This window comes from Uranotaenia lowii, chromosome 2 (genome assembly GCF_029784155.1).
Source record: "Uranotaenia lowii strain MFRU-FL chromosome 2, ASM2978415v1, whole genome shotgun sequence".
NCBI lineage: Eukaryota > Metazoa > Arthropoda > Insecta > Diptera > Culicidae > Uranotaenia > Uranotaenia lowii.
The window spans coordinates 13,563,988-13,588,401 of NC_073692.1; the positions used below are offsets into that span (position 1 = coordinate 13,563,988).

A 24,414-nucleotide genomic window follows, 5' to 3' on the forward strand; every position below is an offset into this window, starting at 1 on the left:
AGAGCACGTCGTGCACAAATCAATTTTGTTGAGAAATGAGTCTCACATTTTCTTACAAAATTTTAAGTTTGAATATTAGTGCCCCCTTTTTTGCAAGAGCCTATGTTTAAAAGTTTAATTTGTTTTTTTTTTCGAATACTTACAATGTTTATTTTGTATCGATTCGAAAGGAAGGGTGGCAACACCTCTCACAGTTGTTTGCTGTGGCTCGGGATAATTTATGCTCACAGAGGCTTTAAATTAATATGCAATCAATCACAAACAATCGCTGCACTTAACCAAACCAAACAGCCAATCGGATCGAATCAATTCGAAATTGAATGCCGAGGCTCATTCGTCGAGAGTGAGTTTGTGCCATAATTGAGATTAATGCCAAACTGTAGGGGACCAAAGTGTGTTTGTTTTCTGTTGTACGATCGATGTTGGCGCTCGTGTTTCAATGTTTGCTTACCTTTTTTTCTGAGTGCTCCTTCACCGAACATTAACAACATTAACAAGTAAGCTTTAGCATAACTAAACAAACACCTCCTGGAAAGTGCCGCTATTAAAAAGTGCCTTTTTGTGATCGATGCCAATGATGGTTGATCGTTTGAGGAGTGCGAGGAGAGGCTTAATTCCTATCAATTTGCACAACCGAAAGGGAAAGGTGTGTGTGCGTCGCTATTTATCATAAACGGGTAGTTGTTAAATATGGAGAAAAAACTCTTGAAGCTTTACCATCAGTGCGTGACGATGTGGGCGAAAAGTGAGGGTGTAATTTAGTTCGAAATGGAGTGAACAACTGTTCTGTACAGCTTAACACCAAAAAAAAAGTTTTGGTTGAAAGATTGTGTTTAATGAATATGCTTAAAATTTAAGTCAAAATGTTAGAAAAAAAATTTACTTATCGTCTGTCGTATATAATTTCTAATATTATGCTAAAATCTATGTTTTAATCCAATAATTATACTAATTTACTACCCTTTTTTTCATTTCAGGTGAGACGTTATTCTGCTTAATTTGTCGTCGAGTTCTTAGTTTGCTCATTGGTAAGAAGCTCTCATATTAATATTTGGAATGGGGAAGGACGCTGAACTACAAAATCGATTCAACTTGATTTTGCAATATTATTCCTTGTTATTATGATATGTTGTGATAACACCCAACAAGTACCCAAAAAGTCAGTAAATTGTTTACTTAGGACCTGAAATATCTTCATACTGGGTTAAATTTTTCAATACTGTAGTGACTCCAAACACCTCAGAATGCCTTATTGTCGGCAGATTCAAATGTTCTGAGCACTTGCAGAGAATTAGCCTAGCAAAATCAATTTGTAGATACTATATTTTTTACTTGTGCAAAAACTAACTGCTTACAAACAACATTAGATATAAACCCTCTATGAGCTGATTGGTGTGATTTTCAAGTAAAAGATATTCATTCAGACATGTAGATAAACATATTAAGGAACAATCATTCTATATGTTAACTTTCGTTCGCAACTACTTTTTTCAGGCGAGATCTGATTCGGGAGCATACCTTTGCCTCTTGCATTGAAGGTGGGCTTCAGAGATGAAAGCCTTTAGAGAATCGACACTTGAATAAAAGGATTCACAGGCCTTTGCTTGAACTTGCGCAGCCCTTCGCTTTAAAAATAAGCTTTCATATTCTTCAAATTTTAAGGAAATATATTTTCCAAGAAAATATTAGATTAAATTTGTTATCTTTCCTAAAAGTAAGATACTTGATTCCTCAGCTATGTCTCGAAACTGGAATGTCTTACATAGATCAAATGTTCTGGAAAATATTGACAAATGAAATAAAACAACAAACCTGTTATCTCAGAATTTGAACTTCTTAATGGCATATTTTTATGAAATTGTAAAGCCTCTATTTTTTTAGAAAAAGTTTTCCAAAATTTATGATGTGGATTCACTCGATCCCTCGAGTCCAAAAAGTTATATTTTTCTTCTGATGTTGATCATTGCTAAGCCCGAAATTTTTGATATTTATCCAATGTTTTAAGGGTGGCCAGGGAATTGAAAATGTCACTGGGAAAACCCGAAAATAACCTTATGCAGTGCAAATAACTTTTTCTTTATAAATCCTAAGTACATATATAAGTCTATAGAAAAGGTTGAAATCAATCAAGAGTTAATTTTGATTAAATATTAAACGTAGACGTTAATTGTATTTCTTTGATGAAAAATCTAACCTTAAATGTCTCGGAAAATATATTTTCCTTACAATAATTTTGAAGATCATAAAAACCTGTGAACCCCAAAATTGTTTAATTGACAAATGAAAGTTCTGGTTCTGATGAGTTTAACGAACTTGAAAATCTTCAAGAGAATTTGAGATTCCGAACTTAAACAGTAGATGATTTCATAATGTGGTTTGAAAATTATGCAATGCGGTACTTCAAGATTCCAAGATGACGTCCACAAAATTCAAAATATAAAAATAAGGAAGTTTCCGTGAAAAACAGTTGTCAAAGTTGGAAAATGTCGAAGGTGAACAATTTCCGTTTAACAAATGAAATACTGTAATTATTTTCTTACCCTTTTACATTTTAATATTTGAAAACTTCATTTTCGGTACGATTCCAACAAATCTCTCCGCAATTTTCAAACAATATTTTAAACATACAAAGAAACTGTAAAGAATTCGTTATATTGCTATCAAATAACCATTATGTCTGGTATCTACAAACAATAATTGTTAATCCATCACGTGCAAACATTGCAGAATAATCAATCAACTTATCGAAAATGAAAATGCTGACAAGAGCTGTTAAATGCAAAATTAAATTCAGAATTTATATAATAACTCTAAACCCACCCAAAAATCAGTGGATTAAACAAAATTAAAGATAAATATTAAAACTCCTCTCGTTTAATCATTATTCACTTGGTATGTGTATCATAAAAAGTAAAATATACATTTTACTAATGACTATTTGACTATTGACTCTGGACTTCAGACAAAGAATCTAAAATAAAACAACAGAATTAAATTCAACTTCTATGGAGATACAGACAGTTCAACAGTGATAATCAAAACCTACAATCGGATTTAATTCAGACCCACAATTCAAATATCACATTAAAATCGTACTATCAATTTAAGAATGAAATTACTAAGGAAAGCAGGAAGCAAAATTTATAATTCAAATCCAAATGATTATTTCACTTTCATTACTTTAAAATGCGAAAAAATCCTGTCCATATAATATGTTGAAATTTTTAAAATGTAATACGGATTAAAACTTAAAATTAAAAATCATCAAAAATGTTTAATAAAAAAAATTAAGATGCTTTTGTCTCAATTCATCTAAATGTGACAAAAATTACCTTCAAAACCTATAATTCAGAATGAAAATTAAATTTTCAAGGCACAGAATCATTATTTTGGAGAAAGATGAGATTGAAAATATAGACATATGCATGTTTAGAGAATCGTTCAATGAAATTCGCAAATGCACTTTGATAGCGTTTTTTTTATAATAAAATTTTAAGAATGGTCATATAGAGAATGATATGCTGAATTAAGGGTATTTCCTTTAGTAAAAGATAATTGAAAAAAAATATCAGAATCAAAAGTGTGAAATTTGGGTTTAATCAGCTGGAAAAGTTTCAATTAGAATTTCAAATCATAGATTCAAATTGGAATAAAAATTCAATAGCGGAACTCAATTTTGTCGATTGATCCTATTTAGTCAACAACAGTTACCTTAAAAAAAAAATTAAATGGGTGTATTAATCAACGCAAATTTCAATAATGTTCGAAACAATAAGATTAATTTTGCAATATTCATTCTCATACTCATGCTTACAAAGTCAGCATTCCAGATTTCCTGGTTTTATTCATTTTATTCGCAACAAAGCCCTAGAAAAATAACGATTAAAAGGGTTTCAAATATTATCTTCACTTTTTAAAATTTCTGAAAATTTTCTTTCAAAAACTGATAATTTATGCATTATTTAAAGTTTTGACAAATCTAAGAAAAAGCAAATCTATCCCACGTGAAAGTCGTTTTCTTGAATGAGGGTTTCCAAAGTAAAGTGGACCAATAAAGCAAATTAAGGTTTAAATTATGCTCAATTTTTCCCTGCTTGTTTTATCTAATTTGTAGTTTTTTAGTTTGAAAAGAGATTGCAACGCTGCTAACGTGTTTCGATAAAAAAAAATAAATTTTGGGATTTTTAGTCACTTTTTTATAGATATTTTTTTTTCGAATTGCCATCGAATTTTGCTTAGATTTGTCCGGATTTTATGTTGAAAAATTCTAGATAAAATTGCCCAGATATTGCCCGGTATTGTCAAAATTTGTTCAGCCAAAAAATTGCGGGGAAAAACTGTAATGGGCCCCACTTAACTTATATAACAGTGAAACTTTTCGAGATATTATTTCAAGAGGGCCCCGTACCTGTTATATTAAGAATTTTAATTTCGATTTTTATTTTCTTTCCTAGTTTTCTAGAACTTAAATCAGTATGATCAAAGTAATGTTTTAATTTTAATTTTTCTTGGGGCCAACCTTAATCGGGTGGCCAGGGGCGATTGCCCCCTATTTACCGCACCCCCCCCCCCCCCCCCTCTTAATACGGTCTTGTAATTTTCCCATTTTTCTTATAGATTAATCAACCTTCCAAAGCTGTTCGCAAAATATCCGTTTCGGGGAAATTTGAACTGACTTTGTTGATGATTGATGATGATCAATAGATTTTCTGAACTTTAATTTTAATGTTTGCTGTTAATTTGATTATGATTTTCATAGAACTTACTTGGTTTCTAAAAAATCCGAGTTCCTAAGTATATTGGAATGATGATAAGGGTGTTTGAAATGTGCGCTTCGGGTCATATTGACCCGAACAGCTTTGGAGGGTTAAGTTTGGTCAAATTGTTTCGAATCAAATTGAACTTTAAAAAATAGCTCCCATATCAAGCACTTCTAATCAAAGAAAAATATAAATTTTATTTTTTACTTTTAGAAATTTACAAAGTCTCTGATGCGATCCTGATGATGATCCTAGATAATGAGTTGAAATTTGGGAATTTCGCAGTTAAATTGCAGACTGTTTAACAGAATTCGCAGATCTGATTTTTGTTTTGCCTTCATGCTGCCTCTAGCTTTAAAGTGAGATAGTGTTCTCTTTTGAATGTTTTAAGACTTTCAAAAGTCTTATGCGACCATCTTTGAGTTTTCTTTCCTAGCGCATTTGCAGATCTTTTGAAAATCTCTTGATTTTTTCCCTTTCACACCTTTTGATACCATTTTCCTCAATCCCTTTTGAAATTATTTTCGGGCTTCTACGAATGTTTTTTTTAAAGATTCATTTAAGCTCTTCCGAGTTTTTTTTTTTGCCATTTGAGAGTTTTCTTCATGTTACTCAAGGTTTAGCAATTTTATCAGTTTGGTAAATTTGGTTATTTGATTTTTTTAATGTCTCATTTTGATGGTTTTGAGTGTTTTAGAACTTTTCAGTTAGTTTCATGAAATTGAAAGACTTTAAATATCATTTGACTAGGACATATATACAACTAATCGCACCATTTTTTGTCCAACATTACTCCATTACCGAATGTTCAATTGTTGTCGTGTTTTTCATGAAGTGTCAACTCTTTTTGAATGTAATCAATCCCAAGATTTATTTAGAAATATTATTCGTAGTCTTAGAACAAAACTTTTGTTAAATTTAAGACATTCAATAAATAAATAACATAAATAGTTAATTTCTGGGTAGTTGAGGTCAAATGTCACTTCACTCAGATGGTTTCAGTAAAATTCAAGATTTGAATTTATGAGAAAATTGCACGTTAGATGAGTATTTTTAAGAGCTACCTGTGGTTTAATTTTTTTGGGATTTTTCGTCCAAATTTTCACACTGTACGCTGACTCATATTTAATCGTAAAATATAGATCATTCAAAATTGGTTAAATTAAGCGGGGTGGGGTCTAACACTTTCAAAAAATCGATTTTTTTTTTATTTTTTTATTTTCTTATTGTAAAACATTTCAAGAATGTTGTTTCAAATTTTCAAGTCAATTGTAGCAAAACTGTATAAATTATAGGCCTTTACCTCCTCCTATCTAATACTGCAAGAAAGCAAGAGCAGAAACTTCAAACGCGTTTTTCTCGAAAGCACATTTTTAAAGTCCGTTGACATCGTCATTTGAAAACTACTTCACCGATTCTTTTCAAATTTGGAACATATTTCCTATATATAAAATACCAGACCCCAACGTTTTTCTTTTCTTTTTTTTTACTTTGGGGAGATTTTACAGGTAAAAAATGGCGGATTTTTTTTGTGAAAAATTGTAGTTTTTACTTCAAACAGCCACAAAAATTTCATAAAATTTTTTTTAAGTTAAATAAAAACGTTGGGGTCCAGAAAAACCTCTATTAAAAATATTTTGCTCTGATTTTTTGACTTTAGATGATTCTGTGCTGAGATACAGTGTCCACCGCATATCCTGTTTTCTAAAGGGCATCATCGAAAGTGCTCCGTCACCGGCTCATTTTTCAATATTTTTCTACGAAAAAATCACTAAATGTTCTTTTAACAATGCTTTGTATAATGCAAAAAATTTGAATATATTTGTTTGAACGATAGCTCTAGAAAAAAATCGTGAAAATGGTGTTTTTTTTAATCGTTAGACCCTACCCCCTCCTTAACTCAAACTTGACCTGGAACGGTTAAATTGAGGACCCAATAGGTTTCATCTTAGCAGACTTCACATAATTGAGTTTTTCTCCACATCATTCACACGCTTCTGAATGATTCCACAAACAGGGCAAATGTAAGCTAGCTGATCGAAAACCTTGGAGGGGGTCCAAAAGGTAACACTTTGGATCAGCTTTTTTTGGGCGAGCCTAAGCCTCACAGTTTTGCTAGACAATGTTTGACAAAAATTATGTCAGATGTTATCCGATAAATTGTCAAAGGTGAGGTTGTGAGAAAGTTAAGATAAATTGTGGGCCATATTTCATCGAACCCTTTCGGGGTTGGTTTTTGAAGAATGAATGACATAGTGCTTTTTTGGGGGGTTTAGCGGCCAGTAAGTTGCACAATCGATCGATAAAATTTGACAGCCCCGTTGCTCCTTCGGCGTTGGGGGTCAAGAAAAGGTGAGATGTACCACCACCCCCCATGAGATGATGAAGCGACCTCATCTTGCGGTGTGTTTAAAATCGAAAACAATAAATCGCACTGTCAATTAGTAAACAAACACATTTTCTACCGCCGATAGATGGATCGACCTCCAGCCATCATGCTGTTTACAACCATTTGTTTTTCGTCGTTTTCTTGACATCATAACCAACCATCAGCTGTTGGTTGACTGACGTAAGAGACCAACCAAGGCGCATAAAACAGAACGATCAATCTAGATGGCTGGTGGAAATGCCATCAATGTTATGTTACTCGTTCGTTGTTCGGCCTGCTTGGATGGATGTTGCATACATATGCGAAAACCGCAACATTTAATAATGAATGGGGAAGCCAAACGCCAACAACATCGATGATCGCAATCGGAATGACTAAGCAAGCGTTGGGATGTGTCAGGTTGTCCATTCTTAGCTGCGAACACCTTCGCCTTTTCTACTGCTCTTCTACTTGTACTTCTTCGTTTATCCGTGACACGACCAGTTTGTATGCAATATCGGAATGCTCTGGGAGTGCTATGCTACACCTTCTACATGAGGTAGCCCTAAGCCGAAACGTCATCGAAGTAGTCCTAATGATCTCAGCAGGCTTGTCAAAGCCTACCTGATGCTGCTTGATGCCAGTTGCCAGTTGTCTGCCCTGAAGTACCACCATTCAATAATACACACGAAATCGAGACAAACTGAGCAAGCGTTGGATGTAAAAGTTCAAACACCACCATCACCAGAGATAGACCAGAGGCAGGCAGCTAATAAATTGCACTTTGCCACTTAGACAAATGACGCTTGCCAGATTTTATGGCAGATTGCACGCGCCGCCCCTAAAACACCTCCCTTCGGATGCCCACTTTACCCCCATCGATCGACACACGGCAGGAAATCTGTGAATGAAAACAGCCAGACAGGCAGGCAGGCAGATGACACCGCACAACATCCCTGAGTGAACCCCGACACGTTTACTTTATTTTTTTCTCCAAACTTCATTCAAAAGACTGGAATTGGAACCGTTGTTGATGTTGAATCAAGATAAATGACGTTCCGTGTTGAGGAAGGTAATTTTTTGTTTTCGAGAAATAGAAATGAAAAAAAAAAAAGATCGTTCGCACAAATGATTGGTAACTTTATTTTCACTTTTCGAAGCCGGAGCGCGAAAGTAGTACCTTTCCCAACATTTTCCGGGTTTACCTTCAAAGAAGAAAAAAAATCAGTTGATTAATACGTTAAGATTTGTGCGTCTGCCATTTGCGGCAGACAAATCACGCCTACCGGTCGAATTGCTGGTTGTGGTTTACTGGATTTCGTAAGAACTTGAAATATACGCGTGAAAGTCGATGGTTTGCTGCAGAAGATTCAATTATTATGCAACATTGTGGGGAGATAATCGAAAATATTGAGGCCTCTCTAATGTTGGCAGTTCTCAGTTGAATAATATTCAAAAGCGACGGATTTAAAATCTCATTTGAACTTGATTGGGTTAGAAAACCTGAAGAGGTTTTTTTAATCAAAGCTATTTAAAGTATTGAAGAGTTGAGAGTTGCAATAAATCACTAGTTTGGGATGACATCGAACGAAATAAAAATTGTTAATCTATCAACTATTGATCCCGTTCTTGAGCATATCATTTGCCATTTGCAAAAATAATGCCAATTTATATACGAAACAGACTCGAGTTTCAAAAATATTGCTAGAAATTAGTGGATTATTAAACTTTTTTCCGATGATGTTGGTCGAATTCCGGAAAAAGTTTCGAGAATTTATGAGACAAGACGTGTCCACAAAAGTTTTGCATCCTGATAATTTCAGTCCGGATCACTCATGGAGTCACAAAAGAGCCTCAAATATCCCTTGAAACGATTAAAAAAACATCGAAAAGGGTCTGAAAAGACAAAAGAAAACATACTCGAACCATTTGATGAGACAATCACAAAATAAATTTTAGAATAGTCAAAATTATCAAAAAAAGTATATCTTAAAAGAGTTACAATAGAGTCCCAAAATTACGCGCTGGAATCGTAAATGGGTTTTGAAAGATTTTTAGAAGCTGTACCAATGAGCCTTAAATATTGTTCAACAACTCTCAGGGAGTTTAAGTTAGAAGTAATTGAATGCAGATTTAAACTTTCATTAATAAAAACTTGAGAATCTTAGAGGAATGTCAGAAGAGATTCAAACAGTCCCGATTGAGAAACTAGAAGCTTCAGGAAGGTTCTAAAGTAATATCCGAAGTTTCCAAAGAAGGTCTCAAAATAATATTTAAAGATTTCAAAAAGCGGTGTTTACAAATTGAACAGAAAACTTAGAATTTATGGTTTAATTTTCATGCTTTAAAGGTATGGAAAACCTCATAACGGTTGTAATCCATTTCCCCGAAAACGTTTGCCCAGAATGAAAAATCCCCAGAATTTCAATCGCCAGAAAGAACACTTTCGCATAATTTTTTTCCAGACGGAGACCATTCCCAAGAAAATTTTTCGTCAAAATAACCATTTTCAAGAAATTTTTTCACCAGAATGAACCATATTTCCCAGGAATTTTTTCGCCAGAAGTACCATTTTCCAGGAAATGTTGTATATTTTATTATATGCAATATTAACAAAAAATGGTTTGGTTCCAAAAATATTAGATTTTCAAAGTTTTAAACTTTTGTGATAAAGCCACAACCAACGAGGATAAACAAATCCTAGGAAACATGAAATCGTATCAGAAATGATAACTTAAGTCGTTTACAATGCTGTTGCGAATCACAATACCAGCTGCTTAGTGAAAAGATCGTATAAAATGTCGTTTGAAGTCAGTTAAAATCGGATATGAAAGAAAGTCAGCCATGTTTGTAAATTTTGAAAGGATTTTGTTCCCGCGCGGGCTTAAAGTGAGAAAATCATCGCCATGTTCTCTCCGCAATCAGCAGTGCATCCAGATTGCTAAAAATCAGATGGTAATTGAGCAATATTGACCAATGAGAGAACTGAAAAATATTACCGCTGGCAACGATTTTTTTTTTTTTTTTTTTTTTTTTTTTTTTTTTTTTTTTTTTTTTTTTTAATATATCTCAGCATGTCTGGCAGCAAACAAAAAAGCAAAAACGCGAGCAAAATTTATTCATGCTGAGAACTTTAACAAAAATGTTTTTTTTACTTAATGCGAGGGAATGAACACAAGGCTATGAGAGCAAAATCTTGCTCTCTCTTGCCCAAGTGGTGTAGTATTTGTTGCTTAAGAAAAAAAGAAATTTATATTTGTAATGCTGTTTTTTCTACTTTCATACGATTTTTCTATCATGTATATGGAACGTATATCACAACAGCATAAAAATATAGCTCACAAATGTTTGCTGGGATACTTCTTATTTGATAGAAACTGGGTATAATTTGTTGGATTCAGATGTTTCGAAATTACCAAAACTTTCACAATCAAAAGTGAAATCTATTAGAAGAGATAGTGAGTTGTGAAGTTTTTTCAAACAAGGCTACTTTTTTGGGCTTTTAAAACAAAAAATCCAAATTTTTTGTCACGAAATTTGGTTTTTCATGAGCAGAGTTTTACCAAATTATGATTTTTTTTAAGTACCCAGCAAATATAAACTTCATTCTGCTAGGGACATTGTCAAAAGCAGAGATGTTACAGAATTCAACTGCCGTAACTTGTGATTGTTTATTTCATAAGTTTTGTCGTTCCTCAAAACTTAGCTTGACACCGGCTACACAAATTTCGAGCTCTGAAACTAGCACACATTTGTCTTTTGAGGTTGATTTTACATGATTTATTGCTGTGAAGCACTGCTAGCCTCTTAAGGACAAATTTTCTGGAAATTTCAAAGATCTAAACTTAGTTTTTCGCTTATTTATGATTTAAAATGCTGGTATAAGCCTTGACATTCCTGATGACCTCTCACCGTTCCGATGCTTCAACCTAAAACTTGGTTTTTACTTTGTGGACAGTGTTTTATACTTCTTTTTTACAACAAACACATTGTGATTTTCGCTATCCACAACGGTTTGTCAGCTTTCGATTACATAATGATGGATTTTTAAAGAAAACTGTGCACAATTTTTCTTGTTTTGTTCTCTTGCATCTCAAATATCTTGAAAATGTGTTAGTCTTTTGAAAAAATAGGCAGGATAGAATTTTTTACAGGCTTCACATTGCTGTCAAAATCTTGCATGTCCGATCACTAGCTATAACTAAATGAAAGTGTTTCTACACTGAACCCCGAAAATACCAAAACTTGAGAACTTTCCCCACCAACCCGAATGAAATTCCCTCCCTACAGGTTTGACTATGGACGGATTAGCCCAAAGTTGAACTCATCCCCCAAAATCTGGAAGGAAGCAGGAATAAAAATTATCCCAATAACAAAGCTCTTCGCTTGACAAGCTGTGATTTCTTCACAAATTTGAGTTGTCAATATTCAACTTAGGTTTGGGGGTGTAGGAGTTCTCAAGTTTGGGTATTTTTAGCCTTGTTTAGCCTGTCTGTCCCGTCCTAGAGAGGGTCGTACCATAAAACGAAGAGGGCGTTTTCAGATAATTTAACGATTGGAATGGAAATTTATGTGCAAATAAACTATGCAAAATTATCGCTTATCTCTTCGTCCGAACCGAACCGAATGGCACGCCCAAAGACGAACTTCTATACAGCAGCATTGAACTGTTTGAGATAAAAATATTTACTTACTCATCGACGCAAAAATGTTGGCCCTCACGATCGATCATTGCTGCATAATTTTTCCACCTTCTGACAGAATAAATCTGTCAGTGTCGAATGTGTTTTTACTCAGACAGGGAGTGAAAGAATTTTCCCTTGCTGTTCTTGAAAAAAAAAAAAAATTGTCAAAATGCGTAAGGGACCTTCAAATTCTTGATAGTTGAAATGGCGCGTATCGTGGGGAGTGCTTCGATTAATGGATTTTTCTACCAAATTTTACGACTTTTTGATGACGATTCGTGTGCGTTGATGTCCGTGAAAGTGTCACTTCGGCGAAACTGTTGCTGTAAATTTTCCACCTTTTTTAATGGCCCAGCATAAATTAAAAACTGAACGCATGATTTCCGACTGACGTGTGATGGACCAACGAAATTTAAGCCAGAAGGAAGAAGAAATTCGCCAGTTTGCAGTGGTGATTATCGTGCGCTGATCCACTTGATTCTGGTTTTAATTTGTTTGGGAGTGTAGTACCTCCTAAAATCGGTGCTAATTTATGGCTTGTTTATATTTTTGGAACCAACTCGCTCGGGAATTGGCGAACACAAATCCAAGCAGGCTAGTTTGTTTTGCACGAATCTGAGATCTAATTTACGCATTCCGGCTGCTTCGATTGAGGCGATTTGTGCTCAGACGTGAAAAAGTCCAAAACGTTTGGTTGGTTGCTGGGATGTGCGTGTGATTTTCGCCTTAGATTGATTGAACCAATAACAACATCAACAAAGGAGAGTGAAAAAATTCACGCGATCTTGCTAAGTGCGAACGTGTGGCTACGCGGCTTCGTGGAAATGTGTAAGCGGGTGATCTGTTAACGATGTGCGATATTTTCTTCCTCATTCGTTCCGCGAGAGTGTTTGAATAATGTAAAGGTGCAGTTTATTTTTGGAAAACTTATGTTTGGGCGATCAAAAGTTGTTTATGTTTTAGAAACTTCCTGATTTTCGCATCGACGCGTGAATTTATGAATGAAAGTTGAACCATGGCGAAACGGGTGCGATATGATGTAAGTTCTATTTTAAAAAGCAAATTATGTATCTAAATCAGTTATTGGGGTGTTTAATGTAAAATTATTCACAAGAGTTAAAACGGAATAAATTATCAAAATTATCAAAAAAGGCTCTCTTGTAAGTCACAAGGGTGCCTCAACCAAATATGGTTAAAAAGTAACAAAATAATATCGAATAAAGGTCAATTGGGTTAAAAGGGTTTTGAAAGAGTTTTCAAGAAATTAAAGGGGTAATAAAAGGCACACAACAGCTTGGAAAGAGTGCTGAGTAAGTTAAAACGGAAGCCTTAAAGAATTTCAGAATACTTTATTAAATGTTAAATAATACGAAAAATACTCTAGAGTGGTATAAAAAAAGTGAGGCCAGAGGATACAGCTTGAAATAAGCGCTTCAGCAGATTATAAAAAAATACTCAAAAGTGTGTAAAAAAAAACTTAAAATCTTCAAAATATTCTTAAAATGTGTCATAACTGTCTCAAAAGAATTTCAAAAAAGATTTTTTTAAATTCCTTGAATTTTTTTTTAAAATCCTTGAGATTCTTAAAAGGAGCTGATTGAAAACGAAAATAAAAAAGTTTAACTCGATACAAATATTAAATTTTAACAAACATATGCTTCAAAATATACAACACATAGCCAAAATTTTGAACTTTAGAAGAGTTTTTAAAGGATCAAATAGACATTACACAAATAGTTTCGATGGAATATATAAAAGCCTTTTAAAATCACACAGCAGTTTCAGAAGATTTTTAAAATAGTCTTGAAAGAACGTCGGAAGATTTTAACATGTTTCTCTGGTATCAAAAAAGATTCTTTCAACAGCTTCAAAACAGTCTTAAAATATCTTCTATGGAACTTCAAAGGAATCAAAATTGATTTTCAAAATCAGGTAAAATTGATGATGAGTATCCTTTATCAAAAGTTGGGTGAAAAATATAAGTTTGACATAAGTTTACAAGTTCTAACTAAAGAAGCATATTCCTATATTACTTACATAGTGGCAAATTGTCATGCTTCAATTATTTATTGATTTTATTCAAACAATAGGAAAAGAGAGTTTGCAGAAAGTATTTTTATGTTGTATACGAAACAAAGAAACCATTTTTATTTTTCTATTTTGATTCGTTTTCTCTTGAATAATATCAAGTTTTTTTCCCTTTTTTTCTATTTGGTCGATAACTTGAAATTTCAATTGAATGATTGGTATTTAACCTTTAATTAAATTGCATTTGTTTGAGAGTATGAAGTTTTCACTTTTAAAAGTTTTCATGAGAGTAGTTCTTCTCGACTCTTATAAAATTTATTATGACTCCATTTGAACGCGACATTCAACATTGTTTTAATAAAATTGGTCACAATTCTACTGGCAAACTCCAAATAATGAATGAGGACAATTTTTCTTAGACCATATTTTAAAGATGTTTGAAGGTTTGCGTGTTGCTGTTTATCTTAAAAAATATTAAGATACATATCTATACCTCAAACAATTTCAATATAAATCTTCATTTAAAAATGACAAAACTTTTATCATGTGACTTTTAGGATAGTAGGTAAAGAATATGTTTCTAATAATTGAGATGTTTTTCTTTCTCATTGCATTGTGATTTTTCCTGTGATTTTTTGAATGAAGGCTATTTGAGTCATCTTAGGCATCGTAAAATGGAGTTATGGCTGCTTTACCCTAAATTCCCCTACAGTTTCAAATATTTCAGAGGAATGCATGTTCGAACTTGAAAATTTAAAACCGAATGAGACTTATCTTGTGTGTTTTTTTTCTCGAGAAATCAAATGAAGGCTGTTTGAGTTGATCTTTTATTCCCTTCTATCTTTTCCAACCTATCTTTTTATTATTAGGACGTGGTCGGCGTCGTTATTGATGTTTAAAGAGAGAGCATACATTTTGGGCATCATCAAAATATGAAACTTTGCTGAAATAATGAAATAACCAGATTTCTGTCCAGTGCGAAACGCACATTTTGAACTAGATTTTATGACTTTACGGCCTTTCCTTCCGAAGTTGTAGTCATTTTAAGTTATATCTTTTCCTTAATTTGCGAACTTCTAGGGTAAAATGAGACAAGTGGATCCGTAAACAAAGTACATACTATATTCTGAAGCTTAACTCAAATACTATTTTAAATAATATTAAAAAAAAAATAAAAATAAATATTAACTAAATATCAATAGAATTTTAACTGAATATCCATTCAAATACTAATAAATATCAATAATGTACCAATATCCTTTCAGTAGAATATTGTAGAATAATAAAATATGAGTGATTAATCATAGGAATACCTTTAAAATATCGATGAAATTTCAAAAGAATGTTAACAAGATATCAACAGCCTCTCAAAAGAATATCAGTTAAAAATCAAGAGATTTCCAAATGAAATCCAATGGAATGTTAATAGAACCCCAAAATATAAAAAAAAACAATAGAAAATCAATAGAAACAATAGAAAATGTGAACAGAATATGGATAAAATTCCAATGGTTTTTTAAACGAATATCGAAAGAACATGAATCTTTATGATCTCAAAAATCAATAATAAACATAATAATAAATAAGAATTCAATCGATTGTAAGTGATCTTAGGATTTGCCAAATTTAGTCGATAGAGAAGAGCCAAAACCATGGTAAATTGAACTGCATCTGATTGCATGAGTAGATGTTCAAACTTTAATTGGCTTTCTTGTCCTGAATTTATCGGAATGTTCCAAATAATCTGTTTTTACTTTCAAATGAATCCGTCGCGTACTGCTATTTTGGCCTATGACCCTCGTTAATTTTATCATCATTATGATTCCTTGCAATCATATTTCCAGTTATGAAAAAAATAAACTCATCCAACTACCTTTCAATTCATGTCAAACCAACATTTGGTCGCTGGTTGATCTACAATCGAAAGGTTAAAGGTTTAAGCGAAGAAAAAAACCAATCAAAGCTGGGAACACTCTTCTCAAATAATGGGATAAAATCAAACAATCCATCAGCGAGGTAGTTAGTTAGTTGTTGACCGGTAAAGTAGGTACAGTTCGGTTTCGTAACAAATCCCTTCCTCCGGCGGCCGGACACAAAGTGTTCTCGTTAAAAAGAAGCAGCGGCCCTTTCATCAATCCGTTTCCCGAGGACCCATCTCTGGGACCTGCTTCAGATCTATGTTCAGCCACGTGACTTGTTGTGCTGTGCGGCTGACGACGAGTGGGCGATCCTGAGAACTGCAATTATGCAGTTACGTATGGTACCTTCAATCAATAATAATGCACGGAAAATTCAAAAATTTTAGAAATCCAGTTTCACGAACTCCAAATAAGATTGTATATTCACAGTTAGGACTCTCAGTTCAGAATCTGAAAATGGCAGTCAGAGTCCAGAATTTTACAACTAATTTGAAATACAAAATTAAAAGATTATTGATGAAACCGTTCTTAGCGATTTCCGGGATTTTCTGATTTCCGTGCTCCAGAGCTGGTCAACCGCGGATCCATAAGTACACTTTCTTCGGGTCGCTCGAAGGGTCTTTGCATTGCGGGAAAAGGGCTCTCAATATGTCGATTGTTCGCCGATCTCACGTTCAGTTCAATACGTATATCATTATGATGTCAGTTTAATGTCCAGCTTGATTATGCAAATGATCGAAGAGCAACTTTTTTTTGCCCTCCGTTCTCTTCGTATTTGCATTCTCTGTCTGAGAGACGTTGGTTTGTATTGTAAGAGCCCTTCAATCAACCACCAGAAGAAAATTGTTAATCGATGTTGTTATCGAAAATTTTATACGTCCGGGTGTCAATTTATCGAAACTTTTGACGGGAATGGAAACTTTTTTTTCCCATGGATTTGGAAGATAGTCTAAAGGCGGCGAGTGAATGTTTTGTAAAATTTGTTTGCGTTATTGAAGTCTTCAACCAAATCGAATATTGAAGAAATAATGTGGAAAACGTTAATTTTTTTACAATTTTTTCTTGACTCTCAAATAAAATTTGCATCTGATTCTTCTCAAACCTGTTACGAAACAAGGAAATGGACAATAAATGCGCAATATAATTCAAAATTGACGTCCAAGAAGGGCACCTCCTTGTTGAAGAGTTCAAACCGACAACTATCCCACGGTCATCGTTCAAGTTTCGCGTGAAAAATTGTTGTACATTACTCACCTCACAACATAACAGAACACTACCTACATCACATAAACTGCTGAAGTAGGTCGGAACTTGTATGAGCTCATCATCAATTGAACCGGCTTGGTGCGATACCGTCTTGGTATTTTGTTTCGAACAGAGCTTCCTCATTAATCATCGATTCGCCGCGCGGATTCCCGTGGTTGAACCAAAATTGAATTCACCCGTGGATCAGCTTAGTGGGAGTCAGAACCGGGTTTGGCAGCACATAAGTTATGAACTGTTTGATGGCATTTTACACATTTTATCAGTTTAACCAAACGTTCTTTATCAAGGTTTCATTCGGAATCCTACATTTGAAAAGATAATCGTTTTCAAGTGTTATTTTGGGCTTTTATAAATACATACTGTAGTTCTCTGAAAAAGAGGCTGAAACAAATTTGTAATTCTTCTTTTGTCACTTGCCAACAAACTTTGTTAGACGTTTCATCTACATTAAAGAAACATCGCATAAAACTCGGAAAAACAGCATTTACCTACCTAAGTGGAGGCAATATACATACATAGTTTAAACTTCTGGCTTAAGCGATAAGAATTATACAAATTAGGCGATATTCAACACCTTATTCGTATATCCTGAAGGTATGCGCGAGAGCGCAAGTTTTGTTCTCAATGTATGTGAATCGTTGTCAGCTACAATATTTGCTAATTGGAGAATTTTTCCAGATGAACCATCTGATTTTTAGCAATCATGTTGCATTGCTTGTCACAGAAAGAACAACCAGGTTGTTTTCTCACTTGAATCTCGCGCGGGAGAACAAATTTGCAAACATGGCGGACTTTTTATCATATGTATACCGACTTTAAGTAACGATTTTTACGATCGTTTACTTATTTGGTAGGAATGCGATTTGCATTAACATTGTTAACGATTTGAGCTATAATTTCTAATTCAATTTTATGTTTGCTGGGATTCAATATCTCCGAAACCAATGGGCCTTTGAGTTAGCGAAAGCTTTGATTTTAATTTTGTTGAACATAGTTTTCAATTTATATTAATTGATTTATGCTTCTTAGTGTAGCACAGTTGTGACAAGCGAAAAAACGAGATATTTCGAGATAGATTTGTTAGCGGAAATAAATTGGCGCTCAGCGTTTGTCAATCTAGGTATAGACAGTGCATTTTCTACCTTCTACACCCAAAATTCAGCCTCTGTGCCAATGGCGTGTAGTCAATTACATAGCATCATTGGTACAAGAAGATAACGCGACCGGTGCTGATTCGATTTACTCCCACTGGCATTAATCTATCAAGTTAACCCAATTGCGTATGTCTGAAAGAAACAAAATAAAAACGTTTGCACGTCCCTCCCTATCGCATCACAAGACGAAGAAGGATGGAAATAAATACCGGCCAACACCAGGCAGCCAGCGAACCGAGTACTGTGCGTGTGAATGTAGCAAAAGCAACAACAAAAATATCCTTCTAATTCAATCCAACGGCACCGGCAAACCACGGCCAAGCTGTGCATGTGTATGCAGTAACAGCAACAAAAAAAACATTGCTTCAATTCAATTCAACCACGGCTAAGCTGTGCGTGTGTATCTAGCAAAAGCAACAACAAAAACATTCCTTCAATTCAACCGGCAAACAACCAACGGCCAAGCTGCCCGGCTTTAGCAGCTGTGTATATGTAGCGTGTGTATGTAATAGCAGGCAGTAAGCAAACACAGTTCTCATTCAATGGGTTTCCCGTTCCTTCACTCCCGTTCCCTTTCCCGTTTCCATCACAAAACAAAGGAATACCTTGAAAGGAGGCCAAACGCCGGGAAGTCTCCGCCGTACGTTTTTTTTGTGATTGATCGGTGGCAGAAAGCATATGACAAACAGCCCTCGTCCAGCATGAAGCTCAAATAGTACACTGGTTAAGATGTCGGACTGGCAAGACGATTTGATTGGTGATATGAGTTCAAATCTCCCCACGGCGCTGTGGTTACTAATTTTATTTTCTTGTTTCTGGAATGGATTATCCAATAGGAACGAAATCCCATAAAATGTTTTTCTTGTTTCGCTTGAATGTAGTGGTCATGCATAATTTTGGTTGGAAGCCGAATCCTTATGCCAGTTACGGTTTTTCAAACATACCGTCTTCGGCACAGTGCACATTTCAGAGCATTATCGGCACAGAGATTTGCTAAAAAGGCATTGGATTTCTGTTACCTCTTCTATGGGTGTACGATCAACTTTGGGGTATATTGCATGAAAACACTGCCCCTAGACGACCAAACCGACATAAACCGTTTAAGCTCCCTTGGTGAAACTTTTTTTTTATTCTCTTTTAAAAGACATACACGAAGAACGAAGAAGCCTCAATTCAGTTCGCAATGTTCGAAAACGTAACTTCAAAGATAAATGTGATCAAAACAAATCGATCTTATCTCTTTTAGAAGTGTCGAGTACTCAGCCCTGCGAAATGGATTCTTCAGCAGAGTTTATAGCTCGTAACTCCTCGATATGCGCCTTCTGGTGTTCCACAGGGAAGTCACTTACGACTGCTTATCTTAAAGATTTTCATAAACTACCGAGCGACTTTCCTTCAATCGCCAAAAATACTGTTTGCAGATGATTTGAAAATCTACAAGCTAGTTGATTCGAGTGTGAACTTTGCTGCACTTCAAGAAGACATCAATAGACTACTAGGATGGTGTGGAAAACATGGATTGGAAGTAATCTCCGATAAGTGCAAGGGTATTAGCTCTTTTAGAAGCAGAACCGCATTGGTCTTCGATTATGCCTTTGGTGTAACTCCACTTGAAAGAGTTGTCACCATTAAGGATCTGGGAGTAACCTTTGATCATGAGCTCTCGTTTGATCAGCATATCGTGATAACTAAGCTAAAGCCTTTGTTTTATTTGGATTCCTGCGACGAAACACTTTGAGCTTTTTGATGACCCATACGCTCTCAAGACGAAGTGTCTTGGAATGTGCGACACATAGCAGACATTAAAAATAAATCGACTTATTTTAAATCGAAAATTCGCAAAAATAAAAATTGGAAAACAAAACGTTATAAAACTTCCAGCTTCCACAGTTTATATTTTGCTTTGAGCTTTTCTTTTAATTTCATTTATATTTCTTTCTTCGGGTTATTCGAAAAAATCAAACGCTTCCGACAACCTTTTTCATTTTCAAAATTTAAGAATTCATGGGTTTTTATTCAACCTGTTTTTTTTCATGTCCTTGGAAATCCAATTCCATGTCACATCGGCGACGGTCCATTAACTTAATCTATCAAATCGAAAAACATTTTCATTTTTTGTGATCATCCCTTTTGTTTAAAACGGATGTGCACTAAGGTTGTTATTTAACCCGAGTAAACATGAGTATCGTGAAAAAAAACGGGCATGAAAACTGTGTTTTTTAGAAAATTTGAAAATTGAGACAATTTATGTAATCTGAGACCTGAAACTTGAGATCTGAGACATGATTCCTGCTATATGCCTGATACACCCTAGACATAAAACATAATAACTTTGAGCTAAAACATAAACGCTGGGATCTGAGACCAGAGACATGAAACATGGGACTGAATATCTGGAACACAACACAAGAAACGTGCGAAGTAAGAGTAATAAGTGGAATTAGAAAGTGAAAAACGAGATTTAAAAAATGACACGTGAGAAATGAAAAGATGTGAGAAATTAGACGCGAGACGTTGGAAGTGATAAGTAAGAATTGAGCCATGATAATAGAGAAGTTAGACGTGAGAATTGAGAAATGATACTCGATACATGAGACGTGAGAAGTGAGATGTGACATTATGCCTTAGTATTCATGTCTCATGTATCCCTCATATGGTGCTCTTCTTGTTTCATAATGTAAGGGTCTCAGTTCTCAGCTTTTATGTCTCATGTTTTGTGTCTCATCTCTATTGTCTTATGTTTCCTGTCTCATGTGTCATATCTCATTTTTTAAATAGTTTATTGACGTTTTAAGCTCAGAGGTATTCCACGTCCCTTCTCTCATGTCTTATGTCTCATGTCTCATGTCCCATGTCTCATGTCTCATGTCTCAAGTCTCAGGTCTCATGACTCAGGTCTCATGTCTCATGTCTTAAGTCTCATGTCTCAGGTTTCACCTTCCAAGCGTTAGAGCTAAACTTCTCTTTACTTCTAAATTTCTAAATGTTTTCCATTGAAAATGACTTTGAAAATTGTTCACTGTAAAAATCGTGTGAATAACGTGCTAATTACTAAAGTTCTACTAAATTGTAGAAAAGCGAAACAAATATTAAACGCCGGATCTGCCTCAAATCAGGAAGTAAAGTCGAACTCTGAAAACGGAATTCAATCAGGTGGAAAATTCCTACACACCCTACAACCAAAATCAACCATGGTCAGTTGATTGCCGGGCCATAAAATAGGGTCAGGGTCACGTTGAACTTCGAACAGCTAAGTGACAGGGTAGAGTTATTTATGTAAATTGGTTTGTTCCTGAAGAATCAAAAATGTAAACAAATAAACGCTCGACGACTCCACGAACCGAACCTTCTTTTTACCATATCAATGAAACAGGGTTTTATCGACAATCAACAGTCAGGAGGCAGACGACAGAAGAATCACCTCAGAAAAAGGCAACAATTTAACGCTCCAGCGATTGTGCTGCTCTTCAACAAAACCAAACCGACTAAACGCTCGTCACTATTAGCATTTAATTTTCCATATAGTATTCCAAATCTGGGAATTTCGTCTGTTACCTCTATAGGATGGACTATCCAAAATAGTTGAAGACAGCTCCATAATCATCTCCATTCTTATTGTTGTCGTGGACGACCTTTGGATGATTTTTTTTTAGCGTCTTCTTTCTTCCGTTGACAAAGACGATGATGGGTCGTCGAATTTTCTCACATCAATGGAGGAAGGGCACTTAAAAGGTCTCGAATCAGCTGTAAATCATTGTGGTTTAATGATGTGTATCCACTGGTGATTTGTTGTGAATGGAGGAATGATTTTCAACACTTGACAGACAAAAAAATCTCATAAAAAGAAGATAAAAAATCAATAGACATAAGTTGTAAAATATGCTTAAACGAATAATCGTTTCGTAGATGATTGTTCTTAAAAAAATTTAAGGTTTGATATAATATTATTTTTGAAGACATTCCTACTTCGTAAATTCTTGTACCTATCTAGGTTTTCACTTTTCGAAGATCGTCTGGCGCCACAATTTTCAGACCAATTTCTTTGGAATTGATAAGATATTTTAAAAGTAACTTGATGGTTCACGTAGAAAGATCAACAAATAACTACATGGATGACTCATACAGTTTGGTTTACATCCATAAGCCCCCTTCATAGTTCATTTAATACAGTTGAGGGATTTTTGTTATCAGAAATGTTGCAAACCATATGGTTTTAACCCTATACTTCCCAACAGTGCTTATAATATTTTATGATAGAGAGAATTCTGTATACAACTGTCCATAATGATAAATTTATCTAATTAACAATCATGTGATGTTTGAAGTAAATTTGAAATTTTAGAATTTGCCCTGCTGTTTTTAAGGCACAGAAAAGGTTCAGTCACGGATAAAAATGCAACAATTTATCTCTTTTAGCTCCAGCAAAACTACTAAATCTGCCCTACTGATAAGCCGCTATCGGCCTCGATAGAAAGCGCTGATTCACCAGTCCGTCGAAAGCACCCACACTAATCGGTACAAATTTTCCCCCTTCTTTCCAGGAAATTTACCGGGAAATCGAATCGAATTCCCGTGCCGTTGCTGCCTGCGTTCGAGCGTACGAGAAAAAGTCGGCCAAAGCTGCCAAGTACAGCGGCAGTGTATCCGGAGTGAACAGTGTAGCCTCGTCTTCCTCGGCCAACACAACTCCGACGGCTACCGGAAGTGCCCCGAACTCGGGACCACCGTCCGGATCCGGTTCCCTAACTCCCGAGGTACCACAGGACCTGCAAAATCCACCCGGTGGATGCAGTGAGTTCTATCAGCCGCCAGCAGCCGTCAGAGGAACAGGCTATCGTCAACAACAACAGCCTCGTAGTGGAAGTTCCGTTCTACCCGGAGGTTGTGCCCTGAAACCGAAGGAAAATAGTGTCATCAAAAGTCTCGAAAGGCGCTACTATCTGCTGTATCTGAAGGCGTACGAAATCCGTTGTCTGCTCGAGGGATTGCTGGACAGCAAAACTTCGGTGAGTCGATCGAACATGTTTGATTTTTTTTTATCTTTAATGGAAAAAGTCTCCATATGGTATCAAAAGATTCCAAAACAGTCTTAAAAGAGACTAAAGCATCTTAAAAGTCTTGAAAAAGCTCAATAGTCCTCATAGGAAGTTTTTTTTGAATAAAGTCTCGAAGTATCTAAGTTTTATAATGACTCTATAAGAGTTCTAGAAGAGTCTCAATAGAATAGAAAAAATCTCAATTAAGTTTCATTAATTAGTTTTAATAATCATTGAACATTCTGAAAAGAACTCAAGAGTCTTCAAAGTGTCTTAAACAGGCTCGAAGACAGAATGTTTTATGAGAGTTCAAAAACGCCTAGAAATATTAGGAGGTTCACGTATCATATTCCATCATCCAAACCCCAACCTAAAGCTCAGAATTATTCTTTCATCCCTTTTTCACTGTTCAAACCTATCACTTGACTACTAGGGCGAGGCCGGCGCCGTTATTGATATTTAAAGAGAGAGCATCAGTTTTGGGCATTGTGAATGTGCTACCAATCCCAGGTTCTATTCATTTGACCTTTGAACAAAATTGATGGCCAATATGGCCAAAATTACTAATGAAAAAAAAAAGACTATAAAAGACAAAAATGCCAAAAATTACAAATTGACAAAAATGACAAAAATGACAAAATGACAAAAATGACAAAAATGACAAAAATGACAAAAACGACAAAAACGACAAAAATGACAAAAATGACAAAAATGACAAAAATGACAAAAATGACAAAAATGACAAAAATGACAAAAATGACAAAAATGACAAAAATGACAAAAATGACAAAAATGACAAAAATGACAAAAATGACAAAAATGACAAAAATGACAAAAATGACAAAAATGACAAAAATGACAAAAATGACAAAAATGACAAAAATGACAAAAATGACAAAAATGACAAAAATGGCAAAAATGACAAAAATGACAAAAATGACAAAAATGACAAAAATGACAAAAATGACAAAAATGACAAAAATGACAAAACTGACAAAAATGACAAAAATGACAAAAATGACAAAAATGACAAAAATGACAAAAATGACAAAAATGACAAAAATGACAAAAATGACAAAAATGACAAAAATGACAAAAATGACAAAAATGACAAAAATGACAAAAATGACAAAAATGACAAAAATGACAAAAATGACAAAAATGACAAAAATGACAAAAATGACAAAAATGACAAAAA

At 34.7% G+C, this 24,414-nt stretch overlaps 1 protein-coding gene across 3 annotated transcripts in view; it reads left to right on the top strand.

The window, feature by feature from the left end:
• Positions 1 to 12,813: 12,813 nt before the first annotated feature.
• The window catches only part of LOC129744829 (klarsicht protein-like), a 68,970-nt gene continuing 57,369 nt past the window's right edge, over positions 12,814 to 24,414 (top strand). For 2 of the 3 annotated variants that reach the window (XM_055737553.1, XM_055737554.1), the window contains exons 1-2: positions 12,814 to 12,852; positions 22,722 to 23,186. In XM_055737553.1, the coding sequence (XP_055593528.1) occupies positions 12,829 to 12,852; positions 22,722 to 23,186 (489 nt within the window). In that variant the 5' untranslated portion in view covers positions 12,814 to 12,828. Of the gene's footprint in view, positions 12,853 to 16,071; positions 16,102 to 22,721; positions 23,187 to 24,414 lie in introns of those variants that run through there. The other variant, XM_055737555.1, reaches the window with a different exon arrangement.